This window comes from Mizuhopecten yessoensis, unplaced genomic scaffold, assembly GCF_002113885.1.
Source record: "Mizuhopecten yessoensis strain PY_sf001 unplaced genomic scaffold, ASM211388v2 scaffold4135, whole genome shotgun sequence".
Classification (NCBI taxonomy): Eukaryota; Metazoa; Mollusca; class Bivalvia; order Pectinida; family Pectinidae; genus Mizuhopecten; species Mizuhopecten yessoensis.
In genome coordinates, this window is record NW_018405393.1 from 157,137 (window position 1) to 177,946 (window position 20,810).

The 20,810-nt window shown below is 35.4% G+C and overlaps 1 protein-coding gene across 9 annotated transcripts in view; it reads left to right on the forward strand.

Moving 5' to 3' along the window:
- LOC110448696 (stathmin-like) overlaps nucleotides 1–20,810 on the forward strand; it is a 42,318-nt gene that overhangs the window by 9,652 nt on the left and 11,856 nt on the right. For 3 of the 9 annotated variants that reach the window (XM_021495074.1, XM_021495080.1, XM_021495081.1), the window contains exon 3: nucleotides 11,432–11,498. In XM_021495074.1, coding sequence (XP_021350749.1) covers nucleotides 11,489–11,498 — 10 coding nt within the window. In that variant the 5' untranslated portion in view covers nucleotides 11,432–11,488. The other 6 variants (XM_021495075.1, XM_021495082.1, XM_021495076.1 and 3 more) reach the window with 4 other exon arrangements.

A 20,810-nucleotide genomic window follows, 5' to 3' on the forward strand; every position in this document is an offset into this window, starting at 1 on the left:
AGATTTTTGTCACGCGGCATTAGAAGGCGGGGCTATCAAAAAACTAGAGTGAATTAAGGCAAAAATCACTTAATTGTCCCAAAGTCACCAGGTAATACAGGCCCCATTCCAAAAGCGGTAGAAAATTTACTGAATGTAATGCAATAGTGATAGCCACGACATATATATTCATCATTTTAATTTTAATTGTACCATATTAGTTACATTCACAGAATATCTGTTGACTTCAGTTTTATTATTCTATCGTGCTTACAAATATTGTGGTTCCTAATTATTATAGAATTATAACCAAAAACAACAATAGGTTACAGGGGCTGGCAATGCGCTGAAATTGGAACACTTTAGACAGCAAATCAATACTCAATTCGGTATACTGAATAGTCTGTTGAACAGCAGTTGAAAATCCTTTTTATGGTAGTTTTCCAACAACAATATAATACTTGAATTTTCAACGTTGTAAATAGTGCCAGCAAATGTGGATAGTAAAAAAAGGGAATGTGGGTTATGGCTATGCCAGGGGAAGTCTGGTATGGAGAAGTTGAAGGGAAAATCAATGGAGAAGATGGCTTAATCCCCACGTTGTTGCACAATTGTGTTTTATCCGAGTAAAACCTCCACTGTCATACATTGCTGTACCATTGATTGCTGAATTGTTCAGCCTTGTAAGCACTTGACATTTGTACATAATTAGGTTTGTGTAGTCTAACTGTCCTTAGGTACACTTGTCTACTATCTCGCAGTATTACAATGCAATTGTACTTGTACAGGCAGTGTTGTGGGCTCACCGAATTTTTTCTGTTGATTAATTTACCACTGACACTGACCCAAATATCCATCTGTAGCATCATTGGATCTCTTCAGTCTTAAACAAACATGAGTTGAAGCCATGAAAAGGCTCCTATTATCTTATTTTTATCAAGCTGTCATTGTACTATTCGCGCAAAAAAATATGATAATGTCACGTGTACACGTGACAAAGATCATACATACTATTTGTGATCACTGATACAAAATTATATTTCTTCAGGCCATGCAAAGATGAAAGGACAATAACTTTGTGAGTGCCAAGTCAATAACTGTTTTATTTTATACTAATTATGCAAACCAACCAAACCTGAGTATAATTCACTTTTATCAACTTTGTTGCCATTGTCATTTGTAAATCTATCAGCTGGCTGCCTTGAGAAATAATCCTAGTTAAGTGGCATGAGAAACTAGCAAAAATCAACCTGTATCCCAAAATCCCCTACTTTAAACTGTTTCATTTTACTGATATTGACTAGTACTACAAAGACTTAACACTAGCAATCTTCTAGGCAGCAAGTTCCAAACAGCTATATATTGAAAGCTATATTTTCACAGAATGTGACCAGAAAGTTATATATTTATCTGATTGAAGAATCAAATTGGTTTCTTCTTCTAGAGTCATAAAAGGGGCAATGTCTTGGTTTGAAGTTCCAACATTTGCTGTTTTATCATAAAAATTAGTCCCCTACAGACAAAACCAGGAAATGTTAATAGCATCGGATTATGTCTGATAGTGATTGTCCCATAACCTTGTCTGGGTTATAATTTATGAACAGCTCCCAAAACAGCTGTCTTATATGATTGGATGCATCATGACTGGATTGCATGTCACATCGGTGGGTTTTTTACTGCCATTTTACAACAACCTGTTCCTTTTCCAATTGGGAAAATAGTCTTGAAGTGCGAGCGCCGGTTTTGTTTCTATTGGAAATTTGTTATAAATTCTTTTCAAAATGTAAGAAGATGAAAAACAATAACAAGGTTAGAATTTTGATATCATAATTTTAATCAAGTTTAAAAAGGTACCACCAAATCAATTCACTGAAGAAGATCTTGAAGATTTGTGTCTCTTTAGACTAAGAGGAATGAAAACCTCTCATAGCCGTAGTTTTCTGGTTTTCCTTCTCTAAAGAGATTAAACAGTTCTTCCAGATCTGATTCTGTAAGGGAGTGATCCATGTGGCTCACTCTGACCACTGCTTCCAGTTGGCCCTGTGAAAGCCTGTTTCGCTTATATAGGGGTTAAGAGATGTTTTTCATGAGGCTAAAAGATTTTCCCACCACAGCAGTGGAGGAAGGGATGATCATCCCAAGCTGATAAACCTTTGTCACAGATGGGAAGCAGCCCTGCAATACAGCATTTTTCAAATAGATAAGACATGTCCCTGATATCAAAACAATAAAAACATTTTGGTTGACTTTGATATAGAGGCTTACTTTTCCATAGTCCACCACATCTTGGAGAGTGTCAAGCAGCTGGTTCTTTGGATCCAATACGCTAAAGAAACCCCAATACTGGTGCACCAGTAGTGAATGCATTCTCAATCTCTGATATCAATGCATAGATAAGAGGCATTCCTGTGAAATATTTCAAATCCTATCCAATTATAATTTAAAATCATAAAAGCACGTTAATAAATCTGTTAGCATTTAATATACTTCACCTTGTTACATACACTTTTAAGGTTTCTGGTGCGAGATTAATACCAGGCATGCAATGAAGGCCCATTGTGCCTCTTGTTAGATAAACAGCATGGTGAATTTAAATCTTTTCCATGTCGATGTTACAACTGCTGTTGGCAGAAAATCTTTATTCTATATAACCTACAATATTTATTTTTTTAAATAGAAATATTCATTGCCTTACCACCATACATTTGTAGAGGGTGACCCGAAGCCAGAAACATGATGTTTTGGGTATACTTATGCTGGTTATGATAATGGTATCAATGTACAATGTCGGTAGTTGTCACTGAAGTATCATTAAGAGTTTCCTTGTTATCTACCTGTACATATACTGCATCGGTATGCATTGTTACTTAAAGCAACAGTCTGCTGTATACATATAATTATTATATTGAGATCAATACAGTTTGAACTGCTTGCCTGGCTTGGTGAATCAGATAAGTGCTGGGACAGAAGTTGTGCGCCTGGTTGCAAGGTGCCGTAGGCTAAAGTATATGTGCAGTTTTGAAGACTTTGATGTAGTGATTTTCCTGAGCTGTGAGTTGTATTGATTGGTACCTGCAGTCTCCTATTGACATTGAACCCTGATAAGGCCATACTCAGCTGTCTGTATGTTTCCTCCCTGTCTGGACACCTTGTCGGGATCAGCAACCCCACAGGGACTTTGAAGTGCTTTCTATTCCCTGATAAATCCAGGTACTGTATACTTACTGTCACCATCTAGCTGTAAAGTCTACCTCTGCACCAGTGTTGCGTGTTCTTTTACATGTTTTTACAGCTTGTTGGTCATTGCTTACATTAATGAAGGATTGCATTGTCTACCTGTAAAGTTGCCACTCAAGAACACTTGGAAGGGTTTTCTGTTTGTATTATTGTAGGTCTAAATGACGAGTATCCAAACATGCATTAGCATGCAACAATTGCAAGTTTAAATTGAAGTTGATTGTTTGTAGTTTAAAAACATACATGTACAGTGTTACTTAGTAATATAAGCTGTGCTTTTATAATTAGGTCATCTGACACAGGTGAGTGTCTATGATCTTACATGTTTTGGTGCTTTATTTAGATCTGTCTATTAGCTACAGTACCATATGTTGTGATACATCATACAGCCTACATTAACTCTTCATTAAATGACACTTCTTCTTCTCCTTCAGGCCAAAGGTGATAGGTCTGCTTGAAAGTTTGCCAGCCATAGCTAGGGTGACAGGCTGTCAAAGTAGTTCATTCAACTTGTCCTTGGATGGCCCATCATCTAGATCTGTGAACATATATATATATATATGACCTTACCTGTTTCAAGGGTGAACACTTCGGTCGACTTCTTAATATGCAATGTTTAAGTTTTATTATGTCTCCCCTTCAAATGAAGTGAGACATATATATTGTATTAGTACTGGTTCTTCTAATCGCAACTTGTCCGGGCCATAACTTTTAAACCGTTAAAGATATCTTGATGAAACTTGAGGTATGCATGCATCACCCACAGAAGGTATGCAGTGCACTAGAATAAGGTCACTGTGACCTTCACCTCAATTTCAAAGGTCAAATAAGTTCAACATTTTCAGTAAATTCTTGTCCGTCCTGTGAATTTTAAACCGATCAAGATATCTAGATCAAACTTGGTGAACTGTACCTGCATCACCCACAGAAGGTGTGCAGTGTACTGGAATTAGGTCTTGTGCTTCACTGTATACAGAATTATGGCCCTTTGTTAATTTTTAATACCAAAGTTTGTCCAGAGCTTAAGTTCCATGTTATTTTACCTTTGTTGACCAAACTTACCAAATTTATGTATCTTAGGAAGGCGGAATCTCTCTCACTGAAATCAGGTCTTGTGCCCCACTATATGTAGAGTTATGGCCCTTTGTTTATTTTTTATATCTAAGTTTGTCCATGGCATAACTTCTTAACTGTTAAAGATATCTTAATCAAACTTGAAATATACCTGCATCACCCACAGAAGGTGTGCAGTGCACTAGATTTAGGTCTTGTGTATTTCACCTATGTTGACCAAACTTAACATATTTATGTATCTTGGAAAGGCGGGATCTCTCTCACTTATATCGGGTCTCGTGCCCCGCTATATATAGAGTTATGGCTTTTTGTTTATTTTTAATAACGAAGTTTGTCCACGGCATAACATCCATGTTATTTCACCTACGTTGACCAAATTTGCTATACTTATGTATCTTGGAAAGTAGGAGTGTTGCATTCTAAATTCGGGTCTCGTGCCCCACTATATAAAGAGATATGGCCCTTTGTTAATTTTTTATACCGATGCTTGTCTATTGGCTAATAAGGGGAGACATATGTTTTTGTTCACAAAAACAAGTTTCTAGTTTTGCCTGAAAGTGAAAGTTGAATAATTTAAGGGTGCCCAAAAAATTTGAAGGGAAAAGGTGCTCATAAACATTCAGCTGATTTTTTGCCAGTTTATGGGTCTGTTCATCTTTAGGTCATGTGAATCACTCGGATAACCGACTTGTTGTGATTGCCTGTCATCTGTAAATAATCTCAGATAACTCGTCAGGGGGCTGAGAATTTGAAGCGTTTCTGGGCCATAAGGGGTCACAGAGTGCTTAACTTTCAAGTAATAATATAATGCAAAATCTCTTCAGAAACTAACCATAAGATTTCCATCATCATTCCACTATAAGAAATGAAGATAGCTTTAATAATCCTTAGATGATGAGGACCAGATTCTATGTTTGAAAAATGTCTGACCCCCAATTTGCAGAGAAGCAGATAGAGAGATGGTGTCACACTGCAAAACGTTCAAATAACATATATATACTTATTAAAAACAGCCAGTTAAGTTTATTCACCTCCAGTTGAGGGGAACGAAAAAACACATACAAAATCATGTTTGCTAAAACTGGTTGTCTCTGGCGTCGGGCAAGTGGATTTTTATACTTTTGAGTAAAGGATGACTCCCAAAGGGGGCTCAGGGACTGGGGCTATAAGGGGAGAGTAGTTAACAGTTACGTATACATGTATGTTGACTTAAAAAGAATTTGGTCAATGGTTAAAGCCATTTTGTCTGCAAGGTTTGCTAATTAGCCTTACACATGATTACAGTTATGTGATCAGGAGCACTGCAGGCCCTCTTGGCCTCTTGTTTTATATTCGTTTTATGATTGATACTTCTTATTACAATTACGTTATTAACAAAACATTTTTCTTGTGAAGTTTTTAAATTCAATTAATTAATGCAAAAATTGATCTCAATTACGAGCTTGATATTTCTGCTCAACTTGATTTGTGTACTTGACCAGCACTTGTTGGTCATTAGCAGGGGAAATAGCTGATAGTATTTGAGTTAGATTGTTTCTCAATGGTCTAATCATTGATGCCTAGACAGACGTGATCATCATTCCAGTTTCCTGGTGTGGTGCAGCAGTGTGCAGCATCTGCACCTTCACCATATGAGATCAATACATAACCAAAACCATCTTGAATCACCAATTTCACATTTACTCTAGAGTCACTGCAGTTCCTTCCCTTAACCGATATCTTAATTAACTGCAAATGGCATGCGAATTTGAATATTCATGTTGAAATGTGATTGGTAGATGGGTCCTCCGTGGAGCCTCCCGATGACATCATGGAGTTGGTAATATCTGCTGTAAAGGAAATTGTCAATAATGAGCTGTGTACGTAATGCTGCTGTTCGGAACTTAATGTTAATGTGAAAGCCGTTCTGAGTGTGCTTGCTGTGTGCTGGCTCGTCATCACTGGCAGAGAAAGCTGGCATTGTCGGAGCAGGAGCTGTAGTGAGTAGCCACTGACTCATTTTCTGGCACTGTTAGGTTGGAACTGACGAGACACTCCAAGGTAGCCACAGGTTCTGGAAGCATCGTTCTCGGTGTCATTTCTGACTTAGTTTGTTCCATTCAGCAAGATTCAGTTACTGGTTTCCTTGGATATGCTTTACGGAAGTTAACAAGTTTGTTGGTGGATGTGTACCTGAGAACGTTTGATTGGATTTCCTCTAGCTGTGTTTTAGTGGAGTATGTGTACGTAGAGGTAAATGTGACATGTCTGGGATGTAAAGTTTAGTAAAATACCACACGCTCAATATATAAAACATTTTAAGATCCTTAATATATACATACATAAAGACGTGTGGAGATTTTTTTTCCATATTGATATATACTATCACGTATATTGAATGTGGTTTTGATGTTAAAATTTAATGTGATTCAGAAGAAAAAATCTTTTTCTTTTCCTTTTTTCTTAAGTCATCATTCTTTCAAAAAAGCCCTACTGAGCTGGCTGCAGTTAAAACATAAAAACTGCTGATAACATTTTCAATTTATCTAATTGACCTCACTTTTAATGTATGGTTAAAAACAAAAGGTTGAATTGGAGAAAATTTATTGATTAGTAAAGCAGTTTGAAAACTGTCTCTTTAGGTAGTAAATGTATATGTTATCTTGTGAACATCGGAAAAATTAAAAGAAAAAAAGTGAAGCGGTTTATTGAGCTGCAACAAAGATTGATTATGCCCTGGTGTAATGGCTGTGAGTGCCTGTGTACATGTATGGATATGATTGATGTGGCCCTAGATGAGATGACTCATATCTCACCTCAGCAGGTACTGAGGCTGATGGCTCCAGGATCAGGTTGAACAGGTGTATTGTTGTATAGCTCCAGTGATCACCTACATAAAGCTCCCTGAACCAATGACCAGACAGGTACAGCCCCCAAACTGATGAGGGATTGTAAAGTACCATCCGTCTAGATTGGCTATTCCTATGTTAATATTGATCCTACTACTCCTGTTTGATGTCTGCCGCCTATGACAGTGAAACACATAGCACCATTATTGGTAATTTAGTACTGGTAACGGCATATGTAAATTGTAAAGACATAGGTGAAGAGGAAATGACTCATCATGGTTATTGGTGCAAGAAGTTTTATCTATTGTTTTATTGCATGTCAACAAGTGTTGTTTTTTTTCTCTATTTGACCGACATTTAGTTGCTAAATATTTAAACTGCAGAGTGACAATTGATGAATTGGTAGGAAGTAAAAGCATCTAAATCCTTTTCTATGACTTAGATAGGAATATTTTAACGGTAGTAAAAGGGTTTTAATATCTTTTCAGAACATAATGTAGGTTAATGATTCTCTCATCTTACAGCCAATCAGGATTTGTTTATATTTGATTATTTTTTTCTAGAGAGAAAAATTGTCAAATAATTCAATTCAGTACAAATTGATAGGTTTATTGTGATCATTTGTAGACTTCAATATTATATATGTATATAGGCTTGGTCATTGGATCAATTTTTAGCTCACTTGGTCCCTCCCGCATTTTTGTAATGACTTATTCTGAAAAACCAACCAAGTGACTTGGGATGATGAAGGGCTGTCAGGAATGCCCAAATGGTCTGGAATGAAACGTGTTAAAGCTTTTATAGGCACTTATTCTGAAGGATTAGGAGGCCCAAATTCATCCAATTTGATGACCGGTCAGGGTGTCCATTTTCTATATATTCCTATAAATTCCTATATTTATCACTCATTTGTTCAGAATTTCCAAAATTGAGTAGGGTTTTGAGGATTACCGGGTAATAGTACTTTAACCATATACATGTACAAGATGAAACGCCATGTACTTGAGTGAGTTCCAATATTGGTGTAGGTTGTGTAAGTTGAATGTGCATTGGTCAATTATTTTAATTATTTGTTCCTGTGTTATTAGAAGAAGAAAAAGTTGTCAGTGCATTTTAGGTCACCTGAAACAAAGTCTCAGGTGACCTTTGCATTTTGTCCATTTTCTTGCATCGTCCATCCATAAGCAAAATTCATATTATTAACTTCTTTTCCAAAACCACACAACTGATTTCAATAACATTTTACAGGAAGTTTCCATGGCCAAAGGCAATCCAAGGTTCTGTATTATATGGATCTAACCCCCAGGGACATGAGTGCTAAGGTCAAAAGGGGTCAAATTCAGACTCAGATATGAGTTTCTTAATAAATATTGTGAATTTCATCTTAACTGGCTATCCTATCCCCCCTGGGAAGGAAGTTAAATGTACTAAAGTTTAAATAATCATTCAATTTTAGTTAAAACCATAATGATATTATTGCAGTTTGACAGTATGAAAATTTAGCCGAAGACTCGTGAACACAGCTAAACTTGCAACAATCTTCTTCTTCAGACCGAATATGCTAGAATCAAATACGGTTGATCAATTGAAAGATCCTAAGGTGCTTTATCAAAATTGTGAATTTCATTAACCCTGGACACGTGCACCCATTACTCCCTTTTTGGAGGAGCTAGAGTTTACTACAGTTTATATAGAAATTAACACTTTTTGGTGTATTTTGTTTACTTTCTGTGGGAAGTCAATTCAAACTCGGTTGGAATATGTGATTGTATGAAAATTTAATCCCAGACTCTCCCCTAGGGCCTGATGGTCTGGGTCAAATTGGCTGAATTTTTGAACAATCAACTTCACACCCAGATATGCAAGAACCAAAAACTTTTCATTGATGTTAAGGTCCTAAGGTGCTTTATCAAAACTAAATTTCATTACACAAGGTTCACTATTCCTCCTTGTGAAGGGGTTACATTTTACACAAGTGTTATTTAACTATTCTCTGACATTTACCAGCTTTATACATTGTGTATATATATGTTGGTCACTCCCCACCATCAATAGATTGGGTGGCTCATCTAGTCACACCGGCTTTGGCGTCCAAATCAGTGCCATACTTCAAGATAAAAGTTTTTGAGCAAGTTTTTCCGGACTGATAGATCACCATAAGCAATATATGTATAAGCTTTTGACTTATGAGGTTGTGGTATTGATACGGAGGTAATACAAGCAATGTGCTGAACCATTATTCATATTTTAGGGGCCAAATGTAGCTTAATTACATCCCGGACTTCTAAGCAAGTTTTTTGTGCATTATCAGATCACCACACCAACTTGTAGTTGACTATTATAAGGTTGAGGCATTACATGGAGTGTGAGTAATGTGCTTAAAACAACTTACTTTAAAATCAGCTTGGTGTGGATCATTTTATGATGCTGTAATAATGTATTGTAATATACGGATGTACAAAGATATGTCAAACACTGCATGTAGCCCATCTTTACATTGTACAAGAAAACCTCAAAATAACGAGACCTGTGCAGCAACCATTATGATACATGTACATGTACTTATATCACAAATAAGTGAGCTATACAGTTCTCCAATAGCTCTTGTTTTGTAAAAGCCAAGAAAAGTCAGTGTATATATATATGTGTTCATGCAGATTCAGATTACATAGTGTGGAATCTTTTAATTCATTACCATTTTTCATTTGTTATACAAGTACATGATAATGAGTATATATGTAGCATTTAAAACTCAAATATTAGCACAAAACATCTATAGGAAATCCTATAAATTTCCTATATTTTTAAGAAAAAATAGTAGGATCCTAAAAAAAAAATAACTGGAAGTGATCATGAGTATACACCCTGTGACCTTGACCTGATTTAAAGGTCACATGGTTTAAATTATTTAAACCTTTTCATTATTTCTTCTGAATAACTATAGGGCCCGGGATCGTGCTCTTAAGCCTGTAGTTTGCTGGAATGAAGTGCAGTCAAATTCATTAAAATGAATTTCCTTGACCCATCTTCAAGGGCACAGGTGTCAAATGTTTTGAAACCAAGAGATGTAAAGTAATTCATATTTTTGCTGATAGCATACTTGAATAAAGGGCTACATATATTGGTTTAATAAATACCCATAATATATATAAAGTAATATTAATGATGGCCTGTTTGATAAATTTACCTATACCCTCTTTGAAGGTTATAGATGTGCAGTGAATAACAGGTGAGCAGTATAGGCCCTATGGGCCTGTTGTTTTTAGCTCAACATTTACCAGCAACAAATGAGCTAGTCCTGTTCCTCCAGCATATGCATGCCACAGTTTTCTGTTCAGCATTCATAAGGGGTCTAGCTATATATACAATATGTATTTTTATACTATTCTTTTGCATCAACAACTTTCGACTCCATAAATGTGCATCCCACACACTTCCTGTTTCACATATGGATAATTTGGGGTCTAGGTGTGGTATAAAGCCAACAAAATGTTTCGAGTTGAAATTATTTGAATTTATTTTCTGAATTTCACCATATTTTGAATATGGCTGTGATTATATATACCCCCTAAAAGGATAGGAACCCAAGTTTGGTACCAATGGCTGAACTTATTATCCCCTTGCAACAAAAGTTTGAGGGGATATAGGATTCCGCCAATACGTATTTTACACTCTTTGTTATCGCTCTAGCGACTTAATTCCTTGGCAGTATTTATTATGATCTTGAACAAAATTTGCATTTCAGGGTTTCATGTTGAAGGTCAAGGTCACTGTTCTATTTTTAGAAAAACTTTGTCATCTCTCTTCTGACTTCATTCCTCAACAGAACTTTATTAAACTTCATACAAGTGTTTGGTATGGCAATGCCTTAAACAAATTCTCCTTTCAGGTTTCTAATTTAAAGGTTAAGGTCAGTGTTACTATTTTTAGAAGGAAAAAAAAAATCATCGTTCTACCGACTTCATTCCTCAACTGAATTTCATGAAACTCGATACCAGTGTTTAGTGTGACAATATCTTGAACAGGTTCACAAGTTGCTGTGTTAAAGGTTAAGGTCACTTTTACTATTTTTACAAAAAAATCTGTCATTGCTATATTTACTTACATATGTCACAATGTGTGAATGCGAGGGGATTTGTATCAGCTGTCTTTGATGTTTTTGGGGTTACCTTTTTATTTTTTCCATCATTTAGCTCGCCTGGTTATTTTGTTTACGTGTATTCACATCACTTTTGTATTAAGTGTTAACATTAATAATGTTTTATGTGACTGAATCAATACTCAACATTTCTTTCTTTTTTTCTACTTTGCAGGAGTGAGAAGACCTCAAGTGCCTTGTTTGTGTGTGTGATAACAGATAAAAGATAAACATGACGACAGGTAAGGCTCGGCTTCATTCTTCTGGTTTCTAAAACTAATCTCAAACCAGATTCTTTTGTTTTCAGAAGGATTCTAAAGAACAACAATATTAGGCAGACTGGGAAACAAAGCATCATGTTTTTTATTAATCAACTTTCATTTCACCTGGGAGTAACCAGTCTGATGGACATGGAAGAATGATTCTAGAGAACTCGCCAAGTGCTATTATGGGATTTTTTTACTAACACTTGACTGTAGATTGCTGATTTTAATGCAAGTGAGACAGACACTAACAAATTACATAACAGATGGGTTCCTCCTGATTGTCAGTAATATTTCAGTATTTAAACAAATAAATGTAAGGTCAGTGCTAGAAAGAAGAAAAAAGAAAATGTTTTAAACTAAGTTGGACCATTATATTAGTCAGGCAGCTGTCAACTTTGATGTTATTTATGAGCAACTAATTTGTGAAACGTATTGGAGGTTGTTATTGCTTTAGATTTTACACTCCGCTTAACTTTTGAAAATGTTTGTTCAGGGCATAAATTCTCTACTTTATCACCTGGAGTAACCAGATTTGGTGTACAAGGACATTTTGAGATGGCGGAGTGCTGAGTGCAGTAATTAAGTAGCTATGACTTGACCTTTAACCTTCAGATTTGAAAAAGTTTGTAATGAGCATATCTTCTGTACTATTTCGCCTGGAGTAACCAGATTTGGTGTACAAGGACATCCTGGGATGGCAGAGTGCAAGAAATAGGTAACCTTGACCTTTGACCTTCAGATTTGAAAAAGTTTGTCCGGGGCATATCGTCTATACTTTTTCACCTGGAGTAACCAGATTTGGTGTACAAGGATATCTTGGGATGACGTAGTGCAGAATGCAAGAGTTAGGTCACTGTGACCTATGACTTGACCTTTGACCTTTACTTTTGAAAATGTTAGTCTTGGGCATATCTTTTATACTCTTTCGCTTGGAGTAACCAGATTGGTTTACAAGGACATCTTGTGATGGCAGATTACAAGAAGTTTGTGTCAGGATACTTTCCTAACAGTAGGTACATCCTGTTTGTTAAATATAGAAATCATTACCAGTGGGGGACGATGGATTGCCTTGCAATACTCTGCCTTGTTATTTCATAATATTGTAATGTTGTACATCTGTTTTGATACATGACAAAAAGTTTGATGCTTCAAAATACTGAAAATCAGCAGGAACCCACCTTTTAACGTGCATGTGAAATCATCAGTTATAAATGGTCTAATGAAAAACTGAAACATTTTAGCAAGAATTTGTTGATAAACACCATTTGACAAAGTGTGCCGTGTACAATTATAAATAACACAATGCTTGATTAGTATTTAGAGTTATTTATCTAACATAAACATATGCATGTATAACATGACTACTGGGTAACCTTTAACCATACTATCAAAGCCTTGTTATGAAAAAGTTAAAATTTAACTATATTCTGCTCGTTTAATCTGCAATATTTTCTCAAATCCCTGCTGTCAATTAATGAAGAGGATTTTGTTGCATTATAAGAACCACCAGAATAAACAAGTTTATTATTACAGTTAATACTTATCAGAAACTATCTCTTTATTACTAACTCTATACAAACACACATGTTTCTTTTGAGAAGGGTTTCCCATGTTTGCTGCAGCAGAATTTCTCTGTGCTAAAAATTAACATCTGAATGACTGGGATATAGATTTTCAGTAAAGCAAGTTTTGTAAAACACTGCCTTAGGATTATCCCAGACCCATGGTGTATTGACATCATTATCGTAATTTATTTCACTGGTTAGTAAATTGGACAGCAAACATTCATCAATTTAATTTCGAGCAAATAATGACAACGATACACTATTTGATGGAATGTACATGCTATTTATTTCACAGGGTATTTATTTTTCACATAACTTTGCATTGAGCATCGATTGCAAACTTAAGTATCATACAAATGATGATATATACGTACAAGACATGAATGCTGAGTGCTCACTAAGTACAGGCAATCAGTTCACGAAGTGCATCTTTCACCTAGGGCTTCAGAAATGATGACACGGACTGGTACAATTTTTAAACTGGTCAGATTTTTGAGTTCAACAAGCTGTTCAACAACCGTATAAATGTGTTAACTGCTGGTCTACTTCTGCTATAAATATCTAACCTTTCATAGCAAGCTTAACTTGGTCACCCCTGAAATTTCATAATGAACTATTCCAACCTTTGAATTGGAAGAGTTTAAATGTGTCTTCAAGGGTGAATGAGTTAATTGAAGATGATCAATTTCTATGTAACAACAAGTTGTAGTTCCTTCTATTTGTAACATCATAGTTAAATGAACATGTATAGGTAAAACTAGAATTTGAATGAGGAACTTTAAATTAAACCATTGCATAAAAACCATGTTCATGACCCATTAAATTAGATTAATTATATAATTAATTGGCATTGCAAAAGGGAGATATATAGTACATGGGATTTATCAAATGGCCATGGTCTTATCATTGTATGTCAATGTCTGACAGGAGGGCCAATAAACTACTGTTCATTTAGGATTGTCTGACTCTTCTGTGATCAATAGTCGTAGCTGCCTTTTGTGCATACAGATGTGAGTAAACCTAGGCAAGGTAAGTTGTGTTGATCATGAGGCCTGAACCACCAGATATTGATCATGTGCTGTACCACTCCCGACAGTTTTACTAGGCTGTGATGTCATGCTTGGTAGTAGGTCGGACTTAGCATTATTCAGCATTACATCACACATATATATAACCCGGATTTTGTAATTTTATACTTTCGTACTATAAATGATGATAAGTTTCAAAGATATGTATCTCTCTTTACAGCCCCTAATCCAACTCTTAAAGATATTTTAATATAACGTCTTAAAGTTTGCAACAAAGTGTGCAACATTTCAAGATTACCCTGAAATAAAATTTGCTACACTTATCCCGAAAAGAGTTCTACATTTGTTGACAGAAAAAACTAAATCAAAATTCATGAAAACAAAAGAAACTCTTTTTTTGTCGCGGGGGGGGGGGGTGAAGTTAACAAACATAAGGATATAATCCAGACATTCCTTATATTAATGCCATTTTGATGTCAAATTTCCTGTTAAGTCTAAAATTGAAACCTACCTACAGAAGTAAACTTTATCCAAGAGGAATATGACTTAATCCCAGTTTAGGATAAGTAATTGATTGACATTTTCCTGAATGCAAGGCAATGAATGTTTTTTTAACACCCCCACCATCAAAGTCTGGGGGTTATACTGGAATTGGGGTATCTGTCCGTTAATAGACCGACGTTGTTCACCAAACTCCTCCTAAAGTCCTACATCAATTTGAATGATTCTTGGTACTCATAATGCTTACATTGAGAGGATTCTTGGTACTCATAATGCTTACATTGAGAGGATTTTAATTGGTTATGTAAATTGCTGTCACCTCTCCTTATTAAGGAGTTTGGGTTCTCCCAAAGTATGCCATCGTTTTAGAGTTATTTGGTGCACAGAGCCCTTACATAAACAGAACGTAAATAAAGTGCTAAATTGGTGTTACCTCCCCTTTTATGGAGTTATGTCCCTTTAATTAAAAAAAATATATCTTTAAAGAAATATTCTCGGTGCAGACGGGCATATAAAACTGCCATACTCATGACAGTTCCAGTTTTTACAGGAATATTGGGAGGGGGCATTTAAAGAATATCAAGGGAAATTATTGATTTGGTTTGCAGTCATGCGTTAAATAGATAAAATTCAATAAGACTAGTATCTAGTTAAAACGTTATAGAGGTAAAGCTGTCTTTAGAGTACTAGTATCTAGTTAAAACGTTATAGGGGTAACACTGTCTTTAGAGTACTAGTATCTAGTTAAAACGTTATAGAGGTAACGCTGTCTTTAGAGTACTAGTATCTAGTTAAAACGTTATAGAGGTAACGCTGTCTTTAGAGTACTAGTATCTAGTTAAAACGTTATAGAGGTAACGCTGTCTTTAGAGTACTAGTATCTAGTTAAAACGTTATAGAGGTAACGCTGTCTTTAGAGTACTAGTATCTAGTTAAAACGTTATAGAGGTAACGCTGTCTTTAGAGTACTAGTATCTAGTTAAAACGTTATAGAGGTAACGCTGTCTTTAGAGTACTAGTATCTAGTTAAAACGTTATAGAGGTAACACTGTCTTTAGAGTACTAGTATCTAGTTAAAACGTTATAGAGGTAACGCTGTCTTTAGAGTACTAGTATCTAGTTAAAACGTTATAGAGGTAACGCTGTCTTTAGAGTACTAGTATCTAGTTAAAACGTTATAGAGGTAACGCTGTCTTTAGAGTACTAGTATCTAGTTAAAACGTTATAGAGGTAACGCTGTCTTTAGAGTACTAGTATCTAGTTAAAACGTTATAGAGGTAACGCTGTCTTTAGAGTACTAGTATCTAGTTAAAACGTTATAGAGGTAACGCTGTCTTTAGAGTACTAGTATCTAGTTAAAACGTTATAGAGGTAACGCTGTCTTTAGAGTACTAGTATCTAGTTAAAACGTTATAGAGGTAACGCTGTCTTTAGAGTACTAGTATCTAGTTAAAACGTTATAGAGGTAACGCTGTCTTTAGAGTACTAGTATCTAGTTAAAACGTTATAGAGGTAACGCTGTCTTTAGAGTACTAGTATCTAGTTAAAACGTTATAGAGGTAACGCTGTCTTTAGAGTACTAGTATCTAGTTAAAACGTTATAGAGGTAACACTGTCTTTAGGGTTTGGTGATCTTTACACTTCATTTCCAGTTGACAATATTCTTGTTTCAATTTTACAAAGGATTTAATACTCCTTGCTTAAAGATTGCCATTAAAACAAGCGAGTTTCCAAATAATTTTTGACAAAGATACTTGTCATGCCAGCTGCAGAATTCCTCGTGATATAAAGCTTTACACCTCATTAAGAAACTGCTAACTATTAACTAGGTTACTGCTGGAATAAAGGACAAGAAGTTAGCTGGTTTTGCATTATAAATTGCTCATTTTACAGTTCACTGGGGCACATGGAAAGCTTGCATCGCCTTAGGTGTGAAAACAGCCTTTATTGCAGGCTTTTATCATCCGCAGCTCCTACCTAATTAATCCTGCTCCAGATTACGGAATGATTTTTTTTTTTTCCAGTTTGAATTTAATTTGCATTGATCTTGCTCTTTTCTGTTTGTTTTAGTCAGATCTGCGATTAGTTAGCATCCCCAAAGTTTGCAATTCAGCTATTCCTCAACACCTTGTCATGTGCCATCAACAATACTTTAAATATCACTAGACATTAGATCAACATGGGATTGCAAATGTAGTCAGATGCTTTTTTTTTTTTTTTTTTTTTTTTTTTTTAAGCTATTGACAAGTTGACATTTAATATTGCTTTTATTTAAAGTTTCCACAAGCTGTTAAGCTCAAGGTTAATAGGTATATACTAAGTAGCATGGCTGTATTGTTTCTGTATACCCATTTCACTTACAATTTGAAATCCACAGATGTGTCCAAGAACCGTTAAATTTCTATGTTACTGGAACTTTTCTACTGTGACTAGTCAATAGAAGTAAGACATCATATTGATAAGAAACTGCCTTGGTAGATGAACATTCGGTCAGTTTCTCTTGACGTGTTAGCTTTCTTTGACATGATCATGATATTTTCTGCTCTTCCTTGTTCTATCTCAGGCTGGTGCTATATCTGACATTGTAAACTAAAGATTGGATGGTACCTAATTCCTACCTTCAAATTCAACCATTACCAGTGATTATTTCAAAGAATTTCTTGTTACCATGGAAATAATTATTTTTTTAAATCCAGCCTCATTTACGGTCAGATGTGGTTTTTTGATCACTGTATCTGGAAAATGAGATTACTGATTAGGGTACCTAACAGAGTACGACTGTATGTAAATATTACACTCGGAGGTGATTCATGGTGACTAATCAGGTTGGCGAGCCATTGATCGGTGTATCGATGATTAGCTGCAGTCTCTCTGTGTGTGTGGCGACTACTTACCTGGTATGGCTGGCAAGCTCAAATCTTTAGAGACTATGGCTACAAGTCATTACTGGTGTTGTGTCCCACAGATTCATAGCTGTTTTCAGAAATTGTCTGGTAAAATTTCTTCACTAACCTTTAAGTTTACCAAATTAGTTACTTACAATTTTTAAGAATTTCCTTGATTTAAACCAAAAAAAATCAATCTGATTCTGTCATTTTAGACAAAACAGCGATTAAAAATGTGAATTTTACTCCTTGTTGAAAAAGAATTTATTGAACCATTGACTCTCTTAAACTATAACATTTCAGTCCGATGAAAGTGAAAGGAATGTTTTAAAGCAAAATGAATCGTCTATCATCAGCACTCCGTTTTAATTTATAAATATTCTATTGATTGTTTTCATTTCAAGAACATAATGTGTAGGAAGATTTCTCTAACCTTTGTCAGCTGATCTCCACAGGAAAACTATTGATCGATGCAAATGTGTTAATGTAATGAATTCTTTGCTGAATTCAATTTGAATATGTGTTATGTATCCAAGGCTCAATTGAATTTTACACACACAATGTAATAAGTGTGCATAACAAGTGAGATTGGATTATACTACCTTGGACATTTTTTATGGAAGAAAAATCTTTTTTGGTATTTTTGATATATGTGTTTTCAAGTGAAGGCATTTTTGTTAGTGTTGATGATGGCTTGCATATGTGATCCATCCCATTCAATCTCCCTTTGGGGCAGCTATTGGTTTTGTCAAGGCATATGTCTGACATTGGCGTCATGCTTCTGTAGAAATGAGACACCCTGACTCATCGCTGACTCAGGCCCCACTACCAATCCACACCGTTTCACAAAGCCTGATGTACTTGCAGGCTTTCACATTCGTTGTTGACGCTTTCATATGGAGTCCATACACAAACAGTGTTGTGACAACTGAAATTAACAACAGTGTCAATCAGGAATAACTACTTTTTCTCAGGAACAATTCAATGATAATGGAAATCAAATTCTTTTCTTTGTGGTGATGTCCAACATATCATATACCTTATAATTAACAAACATCATATACTTAAACACACTTTCATGTTCTTCATCTGCCATGAAAATTTGGCATTATGGTACCCTTATTCATTTATAAATTCATGTCCCTATTTCCTTGTCAAAGCCTAAATTTATGACTTATTTAAAAGATAATTGAATAATTCTTTTTGAAACTGCACATAATCATACTTGCCATCTCTCCCTATTTAGGAGACTCCCGATTTTTTACCCATTTTATTTAGTGTTTTCAACCAGTGAATTTGCTTAACTGTTCCTATATTCTAAGATCTAATGATTTCATCTGAAAGAACAACTCAATATATGTCATTTTGAACGGTTATTTTGTCTCAAGGGGTTGTATACACACATTTTATTTATTTTGAGCATGTAGAATCTCTCCCGTGGAAATTCAAAAAGTTGGCAAGTATGCTTATATATATAATAACAACAGCTATACTGCACAAATTCCTTGACTGCTTGATCAATACAACACCCAAATGTGCAAGGTATTTCCTTATGTCAAGTATAGGAGGTGTTCTTATCCCTCTCTGGGAATATTAATATACAGCTTCAGTCAGTCCTAAAACACAAGTCAATCACATTGCAGAGGGATGCCTTTAGGTATTTTCACCTTCTGAAAAATCAGTTGTCATGGAGACAGTGCCCAAATTATGTACATTTTGAGTGCAAATATATTGGTATGCTTTGAGAGCATATCTCAAAAACTTCTAAATCCTCAACTCTACAAATTTCAGTTTTCATTGAAACAGCACACAAGCATTGGTAAGGGATGATTTTCCTATTTTAACCTTTCTGATTTCCAGAACGTTTGAGTAAGCAGTATGCAGAATGTGTACATTTTGGATATATACCTGTTTCTTGAGCATATTGCAATAAAAAGTACAGATTTGTGCTTCAAACTTCCCACATGAATACCAATGCAGCTAGATGTGTGCTTTTCTCTTCTCTAAATTAGTTATTTTAAAGATTGTCTTGAAAGAAAATTTATGTTCGCAAAAATTTGTTGCTTTCACTTCCAGGGGTGGGAGGGGGGTGAAGGGGATGTTAATGATCATACATGTAGTTTATACATTTTTGCACTGTAATATATAACTGAAAACCAACAATGACTACACATCTAACAAAAAATAGCTCCCTTGTTTTGCTATAGCTAACAGCCATCGAGAAACTTCTTTTGCCTGAAGTTTAACACAATAGTAATATGTTCTTTGACAGTATAGACCCCCATGAATTTTGGTGCCAAGAATATTGTGCTGAATTGACAATATTTTTGTCAAAAATGAATGTCAGCTGCTTTAATATTATTTCATTCATTTAATATAAGAGAAGTCATTGTGATACTAGGTTGTATTGAGATCGTTTTATCTGCTGTAAGTAAGTATATTATCTTGGTCACAATTCATTCTGTTGTACTGGTAGGTGTTTTGGTATAGTCTGCGGTATACTGGTGAGCTGCTGTAGATTATATTGTGTGAGAAATTCCAGTTTTATGTTGTTCTTACCGCCCATGAAGTGTGATGTTGTTGGAGTTGTATAGCCTCTCTGGCTGTGCCTAGACAGTCTGTTTACCATTTCGTTCCTAGAAGCAGACATTATATTGATGTGCCACTTTGGATCCCGGCCCACATCTTGGCAATACCAATATCTATATTCTCAAGTGTGGTACCGTGGATTGGTGGGTTTGCTGCAGATGTCCCAGACAAGATCATGTGTAGGGCTTGCTGCACCATACACTGCAGGTTGAAAGAGATTATACATGTGTGCTTACAAGAATAGAGTATACGTGTATTTTTCCTATTACGTCTGTAGCAGGATAGATGTATTCTCAAAGCCTAGCGCCGTCTGCTACTATCTGATATTGTTCATAATGGTAGAAATGCAAGATGTAATTTGGTCACATTACAGAATCCCTGCAGCAGTCACAAAAACCATCAGTATTTGAACTTTTGATTAGTGTCGAGGCACATTTAATTATTCCTTGTGATATATAACTAGGTTTGCTAGAATAACCAGAGGCAAGGAATTAAGCTCAAGTCATAATGCATACTGTCATTATCCTTTTTGTTTGATAATTCCATCAGCAGTATTAGTACAAAACTTATTGGGGCTTGAAAAAAAAATATGTGTGGGCAGTCCTAGTTAGAAATTTATATCGACTAAAGTTGAGGTAAAGAGTACTTACCATTAAAATAAAATATATCGTTAACACTATATTGTCTTTTTCGTAAAACACATCCTGCGATACAATTTAT